General features: G+C 45.2%; 1 protein-coding gene across 2 annotated transcripts in view; it reads right to left on the bottom strand.

The window, feature by feature from the left end:
* Positions 1–2,853: 2,853 nt before the first annotated feature.
* LOC108027826 (cohesin subunit SA-2) overlaps positions 2,854–11,080 on the bottom strand; it is a 43,066-nt gene continuing 34,839 nt past the window's right edge. The window contains exons 6-11 of one of the 2 annotated variants that reach the window (XM_050886027.1): positions 6,047–6,223; positions 5,726–5,996; positions 5,466–5,664; positions 3,837–5,386; positions 3,489–3,779; positions 2,854–3,425 (exon numbers count right to left, since the gene is read on the bottom strand). In XM_050886027.1, coding sequence (XP_050741984.1) covers positions 2,904–3,425; positions 3,489–3,779; positions 3,837–5,386; positions 5,466–5,664; positions 5,726–5,996; positions 6,047–6,129 — 2,916 coding nt within the window. In that variant the 5' untranslated portion in view covers positions 6,130–6,223 and the 3' untranslated portion in view covers positions 2,854–2,903. Of the gene's footprint in view, positions 3,426–3,488; positions 3,780–3,836; positions 5,387–5,465; positions 5,665–5,725; positions 5,997–6,046; positions 6,224–6,397; positions 6,637–11,080 lie in introns of those variants that run through there. The other variant, XR_007763641.1, reaches the window with a different exon arrangement.

The following is an 11,080-nucleotide window of genomic DNA, read 5'->3' as shown; positions in this document are numbered from 1 at the left end:
GTAGGGGACGTGCAGGACTACCGTGGCAGAAGTCGTCGCCAGGAGCGACGCTCCTTATTTGCCAAGACATTAGGCAGCAGCAACAATAACAAAAACAGCATAATCGAGTAAGGACAACACCGCGTGTTTGCTGTCAGTCGAGGAGTCGAGAGGGATCGCCTCGAACTCAACTACTCAAAAACTCAAACCCGAGATCCTCTGATTGACAATCGACAAATTTCTTTTGGCATTTATCAATGGAACCGCGAGGATCCGAAGGACCTCGAGTGCGAACCTCCTGTCGCGATGATGAATCGAGAAATTCGTGTTTTTACACGCAACTTGACGGGACCAACACGGATTTGGTTAAGTTCGTATTGTAAATGTTGTTAATGTTGTTGCTCCTCAGGCGATTAGAAAGACATTTTTCAAATCGAAGGCAGGGGGAAAAGGTTGCCTTACGAATTGATAAATGATGGGAAGTTACATATTCGGTATACGATATGGATAAGAAATGACACTATTTGATATTTAACGCAATGAGAAATAATAACAAATAATTCAGGATAAACACATATTTAAGAATTATATTTCTTTTTAAATCGTACTAAAACATTTTTACACTGTAAAGCTGCAAATGCACAATCTCTTAAAAATACAAGATACATTATCACTAACATGTCCAAAATTTCTCATATTAAAATAATTCATATTCAATTTGTGTTTAAAAAAGGTGAACATCCTTCACATTGCCCTTCTAACAGCCCATATTTTCTGCGCTCCGGCAGTGCTCTTAACCCCTTTAAGGCCCTAATAGCTCTGAAGGTCCGGCGTGGTCACACTTTGTCCGCTAAAATTCAAATTCGCAGCCGAAAAAGGCCGAAACAAGCAATAAATTCATGTTAATAACAGTTGCAACAGCCGAAAGGACCCCTCCCCCAAGGAGTCCCGATGCCCAACGGCAACTGGCCATAAATATCGGCCAAATGGGTTGACAGTTGGCAAGAGGAGTCAACGAAATGGTATAAAAAGCGAAGAGAAACCCTTCCCTGCCGAAATGTAAACTCCCGAAATAGTCCAGAAATGTGATACGAATCAAGTGCCACGTGTCTCCCCTCCTTGGGTATTTAAAACTCCTCTTTTTTGCAAGCGATTCTTCAGTTTTTTCGGGGGCCCACAACTGTTCCTTGAGGAGCCGAGAACCGAAACCCAAAACGAACGACAGATGCGCGTGTCTGAAATTGTGTTACACTTTCGCTCGAGGAGCGGATCGGGGTTTATTATCAGGTCCAAAAATCGTGCTAGGGGAGATCTCGGCTCGGGGGTTTCTGTGGAGGCGTGTGTCGAGGGGGCGGGCGCACATCTCGTTAAACCGCAACCGAGGGCGATCGGATCTGGCGTAGCCGTCAGGACATCTGTGATCAGGTTCCGTTGGCGCTGGCGAACCCTGGCCCGAGATCGGGGGCGATCGGAAAGGACCGTGAAATGCAATTGCCATGGCCTAGCGGTTCTCGCAGCCCGTTACGCGAAATTGATGGCCAGGTTGCTGGGCTCAGTTCGTTGCTACCTGTCGGGTACACTGAGAAAAATATTACTTCTTTTCGTATAGGGATCTCCTTATAATAACCCAACGAAAACACATATCTTAAAGGCCCTTAATCGCGTAATAAATAAATTATAAATATATTATAATTATATAAAATACGTCATATAAAACATCTTATTCAATACATCATGTATTTAAACCTAAAAAACATATGCTGCTCTTAAGATTAGGAAGAATATAGCGAATACTTTGAAGAAGGGGTCTCTGTACTATAACCGAATCATATACAAGATCTTAAGGACACTAATCAACAGCATACGCTTTATCTGAACTGATGATATTATCACGAGATCCTTTGAAACTAATATCTTTTATAATAGAGCACATTTTAAATTAATATTTGTGTTTTGGTAATTTTTTTAAATTTTTCTTTCAGTGCCACACAAGATCCAGTCGAAGTGTGCCTCCTGCGAGAAGATGTTCCAATTAAGATCAGTATGACCAGATGTTGCTCCCCAACGATCGATCCGCAGTGTGCTTGATGGCCAGGAATGCCTGGCCGAGCATCTCCCACAGCTGTGCCCGCTGGAATCTGCAAGGTACTGCAGTTCCTATATGCGAGTTTGTAGGTTTCCCGGTGCCCCGTAATCGGATACGCGGCGACCACTTGGCATGTGCCAAGGAAATGGACAAACGGCCGGGCACTTGAAAAACAAAACCAGAAGTGACCCAATATCCACTTGAATTTCATTTCGTGTAGTTTCGTTTCCAAAATTTTAGCGCCCACCTTGAGGGCTCCGGGATTGGATTCGATTCCCTGCCCTCCATCTCCCTTTCGGGGTGTCAAAGGCCGTGTTGGCTTGAGCAGCCTTTGACATGAGGAACCCCCACCATTCCACACCACTCCACTCCTCCGGAGAACCCACAAAGTTGCGAGTCAATTTGTCAGCGGGCGGGCATTGAAATTGAAAATTGCTGAGCAGCCTTCGATATGAATGGGACTTGGAAATTCGATACCACGGCAGCTGCCGACTGAATGCAGCCTGCAGATACAAGATACTGGGCGTTATTACGCAACCTTTTGTGGCCATTTGAACGAAAGGTGGCATTGCAGCAGGAAAAGCTCCGCCAAATGCTGCAGGCCAAGTGGAGATGGGTTTTCCAATTTCAGCCAAATGCACACACACAAAAGGAAGCCAGGATAAACACAAATGTGCGGACACATGTGGAACCATTCGCACTCGGAGATCTAAACTCCGAAACAGTCTCAACTTGAGTGCACTAACATTTAGAGAAGTGAAACAAAAGAACTTTCAAAATCTCTTCCTTGTTCTATTTTGTATAATCAAGACAACAATCCATAGAAGAGCTAAGCTCTCTAGGTGGTCACCACAACATCCGAACGACCCCTTCTACCGGAAGCCCCCAAAGCGGAGCGATATCCTTCCAAAGGCTCCCACTCCTCCCTGTTGCAGGAAGGCAACGCCGGCTGCTCAATGGTCTGCAGTAACTCCAGTATCTTGACCTTGTCCTGCTTTAGGAGCTGCGGCACAAACATCTGCATGACCCTCAAGAAGAGTAGATTCTTCGGGGCAGCGGTGGGTTGGTCCGGAACCGATTCCTTAGCGTACATAATTCCAGCTTTGTGAAGAGTTATCATGGCGTTGCGATTCCTATAGGGATGGGAACTAAGGGTCTCCGCCAATCGAGTGGCCAGGCTGATAAGTTCGAGGAACTCTGGGGAACCGGCAGCCCTGACACTATTACCGCCATTGTCGTCCATAATCTTCTTGTATAGCAACAGGCCGGTGTGGAACACTGTCATACCATAGTGGATGGCATTGACTTTGATGGTGAGTTCCATGGAACATCTCAAAACGTCGCCAAAAGGATCGTAGTACTGGAAAAAGTAGGGCAATTAATTTAAATTGTATTCTTCAGATGGCTCGTTGCACTTGCCAACCTTTTCATAGTACTGATAGATCCTGGCGGCGCGCATTGGTGGAATCACATTGAAGGCCACCAGTTTGCAGTAGCTGGACAGGCTGCGACGTAGGTCATGCAGCTGAGGGAAGAACGATTCATTCATAAGGTCCGCAGGACTCCGCTGAAAATGGTGTCGTAACACGAAGTTGTCCAGTATCTCCACCTCATTTACAGATGGTGCGTATGCAAGGGAACGCACTAAGGGATGGGGATTGTCGAGTAGGTGGTATCCATATAACACAAACAGATCGCAGATGAATGAGAGACACTGGAGAAAGCAACCGTGTAACTTCTTTGAAAGTAAATCTAGTCTTATTTTACTCACACCATAAGCAAGCGGCATATTGTCATTCACGACCTGTCCAAAGGTGACAAACAGATAGTCCTCAAAGTGCTTCTTGAGAGCGGCGCAAGAATCCTCCATGTTTGAATTGTTTAAGGCTTCTTTCTTGAAGGTGTTTAGGTCCCAGGAGAGGCTAAAGTAGCCAGCAGCCAGATAAAGAGACACTACCTCCGCCGGCAGGCTATTTCTGCCCATATCCCGTTCCCTGACCACTCTCTTAAGGCTGGACAGAATCGACTCGGTCAGCCGTCCGAAACTGAGATTAAAGTGTGCGTACAGGGCGGACAACAAGCGCAAGGTGATCAGCAGTCGGCGGGAGCGGCTTTTCGAAGTTTTGGAGGAGTCCGACGAAGACGCGGAGGTTACCAGGCCATACATCTCCTGCCAGGTGCGCAGTGCGATCTTATAGTTGGTCACCGCGCTGTTGAGTATCTGCCGTATGTGCAGGTTGCTGGATTCCATTCTGTAAAGAATACTCAGGGTGTACGCTCCACTGCGAAGCACGCGGCTGCTCGTTTGATGGAACATAAGGTTGTCCATCTCGTCCATGAGTTCCTCAAGTTGACCCCGATTATTAGTCTCCCGGAAGTAATCGTGACAAAAGTGTTGAGGCAGTTTGAGAAGATTTGCCAGATCGTCTGGGCGGTCGACATACTTTCGAAGTAGTTGTGGCAGCACAGGTGCTAGTAATCGGGTGGCCTTCTCGTGGGCTCCCGCCTTTGGCTCCCTCTTTAGATCTTTGGTGTATCTTCCCTGCGGTATTTCACCAGTCACTGCTTGGCTAACGCCTTTGGTCAGGATTTCAATCAACGCGGAGCTCTCAGCTTGGCTAAGAGCTGGGAGCTGTTCCTCCATCAGCATCTTTATTATGGACTCCCAGTCAGTAACCATGTCGCAGTTGTCGAAAAAAGAATCCACCAGATAGCCAGCATGATCATGCTGACATCTCTCGATGAAAAACTGTAGCAGATGACGTATTTTTTGCGAAAATGGTGCTCCTTCTGTTTCCCTTCTGCGTAGGACGAAGAATTCCGCCGCTGCCTGGGCTACACCTCGATTTGCAAAGAGTATTATTTCTTCAATTAACTTGCAATCTTCCTCATCCAGAATGTCTGGAGAAGATCGATGGAAATCGATGAGTATACGCAGGGATTCTTCTGCTATTTCACTTTCCCTTTCCACGCTTAAGTTCATGAACAGTTGCCGGAATTCACGGCCCATTGTCAAGCAGATGGGACGAAGGTCCTCCTGGTGGGAGAGCCACGAGATGTTGGCCAAGACGCACTGCCTCACCAGCGAGGAGCTATCGGGCAAAGCTTCGAAGAAGTAACGTAGGCTCTCTGGCTCCAGCTGGCACTTTGGGTACTTGCTGAACCACACGCCCAGTTCAAAGATACAAAGCAACCTTATGTCGTCCACTACGTCCCGGTGGCGATTTACAAACAGGCAGTTAAACATCCGCAGCCACAGTTTCTTTAGTAGATCATTATCCACGGATGTGAGATCGGGCAAAAGGGTCATCAATTTAAGACCTAAAAGGAAAGACAAAGAATTATCATTTGAAAAAGTTGCTTTATGTTGTATTTAATAAATATTTCTTTAGTTACATACCCACCATGGTGCTCGTGTGACGAAAAGGACGAATACTGGACTCCGAGCTGGTCATCACAAATCCCGTCACCTCCTCCAAAAACATATTGTACAATGGAATGGGTATGTCATGGACCGCCTTCAGAAGGGCCTCCAAAAAGACTACTATCCTGCTGCCAAATACGGCGGCCGTCCTCGTTATCATAGGATACGTGCTGGCCTAAAGAACAGGTTAAGTTGAGATGAGCAATTCATGGTTGCATTCCCCAAAACATACTTACACCACGAAAGTGCCGAGAGCTTTGTAGCAGGATGTCCTCGTAGGGGAATGGCATTGCAGTGTCCTTTGGAATCTTGTAGAGACTTCCACTCGCTTCCATCAAAAACTCCATTAGAGTAACCAAGGCATACGTGTGACTAGCCATGTAGAACTCAACCCATCGGCGGGCCAATTCATCATGGTTCACGTGCTTGACCAGCACACACTGCAGAAGAGTCGGGAGTGGCGCCTGCTCCTCAGAATCCTCGCTGCTTTGCTCAGGATTTGGAGAACTGCAGAGTTTTTGATTAGCAAATGACTGGCAGTTTAATAATCTATGTACCTTGACTTCTCTTTTGCCTGCAAATCAATCTGCTCCGAGGACTGCGTAGAATTAACTTCTATATCACTTCTTGAAGCACTCATTTTAAATACAATTGAACCGTAAAAATAATCTAAGAACTTAATGAGAACTTCGCTTAGTAATAAATGCACTGAAATGATAAATTTCTTCTGTCAGCTGGACAAAATCAAGTGACAGAAAATGAACCGTGAACTTACGAACCAATAGAAGTTTAAAAAGGAACCACTAAGAAGCAAGGTTTCATTCAGGGCTACAAAAAAACAAATTCTAAAATATAGCAGGCTTTCAAAATGTAAAAAAACGTCAGTACTTTAACGTGTACTAATCCAACTCAATTTTTATTCTACTTCGCCTTCTTACTGACGTATACATTTAATAATATTTAGGAAAAAAAAAACCTTTTCCAGATATTTTTTTAAATTTATAAAGTGGAAAATGTCTTTCGAAATTGAGCGTGAGGTGCCTTTGGAGAATATTGTGTGGGAATCCATAGATGTGGTGGGGGCGCTGCTTCCAAGGAGCAGATCCTGCGCATGGTGAGCATTACGACCAAGAAAGGAGTGCTGAAACTGGTAAACAACGTGGATGAGGCCATGGAAACCATAATGGAGAAGGGTCTGATCTGCAAGCAGGAGGGAAAGTACAAGATCATCGATCAAGAGGAGTAGCTCAAGACACATCTACATACTTTCTGGATCCCCCCAACCATTTGTGTTAAACTTTATTGTACATATGATACGGAAATTTAGAAAACTTATAAAGGATGGTGAAGTAAGTGAAAAATGTTTATTTGCAGATAATGTTAAGATCAATAAAAATTCGAAAAAATGTTGTGTACATTTTAGTTTTTTAAATAAATCTCTGCCAAATTTTTATAAAATTCAAAGGTATTTTTCCCTTTCATTTTTTGGTACTTAAAACGAATTTACAATTAAAAGCAGGATGTCAACACCGGGTTTTCTCATTCACCTTCCTTCCGCCACCTCGTAAAAATTTTCCGGTAAACTCTAAATTATTTGTGCGACCCAAAAGAAAGAAAAACTTGTTAAATTTCTAGCCTGCTTGCAGTTTTCCCACATCCACCGCAAAATAATGAATCCAGGGCAAATAAAACCGCCGAGATTCCCATAGTCAGATCGAGATCGGGTCAGGTAGCCGATCTTTAAGGCACAAAACAATTAGCCAGGCCCACAAAATGATACACAAACAGAGCGCAAATTGGGCAGCCACTTGTTCGACCTCAAAGCGAAAGCGCCGCCAATTCAAACGGACTAACAAGGACCTCATAATCATGCCATGCCCATGCCCATGCCCATTCCCATCTGACCCGATCCGATCCGGGCCAGGAATATACACAAATATTGACGTTGCCTATCGCACGCGATCTCCGCTCCTCCCCAGGAACGTACCCAGAGATCTGAGGCCTCGACCGCTGACCAATTCGGGATGACTTGGCAAGTTGGCAACTCGGAATTATTTCAATCTGCGCTGATGACGCGGCTCCTTTTGGGCGGTGGCACGATAAAAAGCTGGCGATAACGTGCCTGATCCTCCGTGGTTGAGGTGGGGATATAGGGCGGTATTCCACCTTCAAGGGAAGTGATTAGATCGAATTTATTGACCTGTACCCTTGAGAAGGAATGTATATTACGCGGACCACTATAAATACATTAATCCCATTAGAGTTATCGAACGTATCTGATTATTTCAAATTATTTCGGGCGGTCTCTTCTTAGGACTTGGGAATCATTTAGACAATTTCCGTTAATATGGAACTATCAAATTTCTCTAGGTCACCCAATAGTCTACTCCCAACTTGAGGTATCCAACTTGACTTGCCCCAAAAGCAGGGCATTCCTGGAATTTCAAATCCGCCTTAAGTCCAGGCAAATATTGACGTTCGAGATTGAAAATTGGCGCACTCCCAAGGCAGTTGCCCTTGATTGAAAGATCAATCGAGATCGAGGAGATTGCGAATCTGAATCCGATTCCGAGTCCAAAACAAGGCTAGGCGAGGCGAGGCGGTTCCAGCTGCCGCAGGGTAATTGGAGTCCACCTACGGTCAAGGCGACTACCATTTCTCGACCGTTGTGTGCCAATCTCATTTCATATTCAAAACGATTCCTTTGTCCATTGTTTGATTGCCCGAAATCTGACCTTCACCCTGTGCGTCGTCCATTGTTGCCGCCTTTCCGTTCTGGCATTTGGCAGGCGGACGAGGAATTAGCCGCTGTCCATTCAGCGGCAGCTGCCGTGGCGCTCGTGCTCCGGCTCCTCGGACTCCCCCGCTCTCTGGGTCTTCTGAATCCCTGCTCTTTTGGCATTGAAATCCCCTGGCGAACACACCTGCCGAGGGACGCGGTCCGTCATGTACAAGAAGAGAAATAATTGGAGCGAAAGTGGAAAACTTAAAAGATGATATTATAATTATTTTCATTTTAATATTGTTGGATGAGTTTCAATTTTAAGTTCATTGTTTTCCGCAGTGCATACACCCCCAAGAAATTTGCGCCTCGTGCTTGCTTTTTCCTCGAATTGCGAAGGCCCAACAATAAACTCGACTTTTGCCCGTGTGGCCGCCTAATTGACAGTAAAATTGCGCACTGACTTCCTCCTGGCGGCTGTTTTCGCCACTTTGTTGCAACTTTCGAGGAAAATTCACAGCAGGGAAATAGTAACAAAATAAGAACAAGTAGGCGAGCAGCCAAGAAATAAAGCCAAGGATGAAGTTTAGCCGGCAAGGCTAAATGAAAAATGCAGGACTTGGGATGGGCCGCAGCCAGAAGTTGATGGTGGGCCTATAATGAAGAGCCTTCCAGGAACTTTAATTATTTAGTCTTATAAAGTAATGTTCTGTTCGATAAGTTAAGTCCTGGAAATTTGTATAAGGATCTTAAAAAAAGAAGGATTTATATCTAAAATTTAATAACAATTCCTTGCAAAATTGCGCACTTAAAGTGGCATTTTTAAAAATCTATAAAAATTAATAAATCAAATAGGGCTTTCGCTCAGAAACCCCAGACTTAAACACAGATCCCTCACCGGAGATTAAGCCAGCCGTTGTTGAATGGACATGAAAAATCATACCGCCGTGGTCAGATATTCCCGATGTCCTCATAATTGGGTCAATTGTTGTGTGTTGCAGCCAGTTACAGACGCATAAAGCAAACGAATGTGCCAGAACAATGACAGTTAACCATTCAAAGGGAAGGAGGAGCAGCAGGAGGAAGAGGAGGAGTAGGTGGCCACATTGCACCGCATAATTAATCAAAGCGGCACGCGGCTGTGGGCGCCACAAAGCGAGCCGACAATGCCAAACCCAGAGCTCTGCGTTTCGAAACCCCAACCAAAACTGAATCTGCGGCGGAATCCCGCCCAGCACGTGAGCCGAAGTTGTGGAACTGTGGCGTTCTGGAGTCGGGGCAGGAACTTGCTGGCATATGAATGCCGCCCTCTTCCGCATTTAATAGAGAGCCAGCGGATGTGGATACACACAGTATTGAAGTGGTGTGCGGAACACCCGCACAATTGTCGCTGGGCTGTGGATCATGTGGGTGCCCACTTCCAGTCGCCGGTCGTCTAGCTCCAAGTCTCTTTAGTCTGGGCCTCCGGATCGAGTCTAGGCCGCAGGAAGTCTTGGCGCTGAAAAAACCAGTTGGCAATTGCTTCATTCATGAGTTGGCATAGGCGTTAGTCTTCAGAGATAAGCACTCCAGTTCCAGTCAGAACTAGTTTTTTATATACTTTAAAATTACATTTATTTCGGATCTGTGAAGTAACTTGTTTTACAATAAGAATATGTATTCAAGTATTTGAAATCCCTCCTTAAATAAGGTAGAGAGAACTAGTTCATTTTGTAAAAATTATACGGGGTTGATATACTTTTAATCGATAAGTCCCAAGACTCAACCCTTCAATGCCTTGAAAAAACAATTTCTGAACTAAAAATATATCTTGAAATTATACATTTATAATATTTATAAGATATGATAATATATCTCAAATCTAACGACTACTATTCCTCGACAAGGGGAATTCCGCTAATTTCTAGGCAAATATTATATCTAGCATCTTAAGCTCACACTAAGAACCAGTGTTTAGAAACCTCTCTGGCAACAGCAGCTCCCATGACGAGATGAGTCACGCCCTGGACGCAAACCGCCGGCGATTACCCACTCCTCATCCTCCTGCAGCAACCCATCCTCCTGTGACCGCCTCTTCAACTGCAACAACCAACTGCTAATTGACACACCTCGACGATGGCATCACGTGCCCCATTGCCATCCATAGCCATCCCATATCCCAGTCCCAGCCAGTGGAGATGAGTCATCCGGCGAAGAGCACGTTGCCAAAACCCGCTTGCCATGGCCATTTATGAATGGAGCAGCGTCGCGTCGCGCCGGGTCTAAAAGCTCTAAACTCCTCCGGGCCTCGGACCCGAGTCTTGAGACCATGGAACTCCTCCATTCAGCCACTCCACTCCATTCAATTTCTTCTATGCGACGTCAAAAGTTGTTTGTTGTCTGGCTTCTGTGGTTCCTCCCTGGGATCCCCAGTCCCCTTTTCCCCAATTTTGTTTGTATTTTTCTCTTTTTTGTACTGTCTGCGCATTTTGCCTTAATAGTAAATCGTGTTTTGCATGCGCGAGTAGGCTGGGACCCCGAGTTGCCCCCGCCAAATGCCCCTTCCGATCGCTATTGTGGTGTAGGAGTTGTGGAAATCGAAATTCATTCACTCACTCATTGGTTCATTCATGAAAATGTTCGCTTGATTCGAATCGGTCGTTTGGCGAGTTTCGTTGTTAGTCTCTGGATTACCGAGATTACGATATGACGATGTGGGGTAAGACACCGGGAGGTAAAGGAAAGATAGGAAAGGCATTTCAACACGTCGGTGGGTTTCTGGTTAAGTGTTCGATACGTTAATTGGGATATTAGAAGCGAACATTATCAGGCATGATGTTGGATGAGCTGGAAAGAAGAACATGTTTGAATTTCAACTCAAAGAGATATC

This window comes from Drosophila biarmipes, chromosome 3L (assembly GCF_025231255.1).
Source record: "Drosophila biarmipes strain raj3 chromosome 3L, RU_DBia_V1.1, whole genome shotgun sequence".
Taxonomy (NCBI): domain Eukaryota; kingdom Metazoa; phylum Arthropoda; class Insecta; order Diptera; family Drosophilidae; genus Drosophila; species Drosophila biarmipes.
This window is presented reverse-complemented; position numbering and strand designations above follow the sequence as displayed.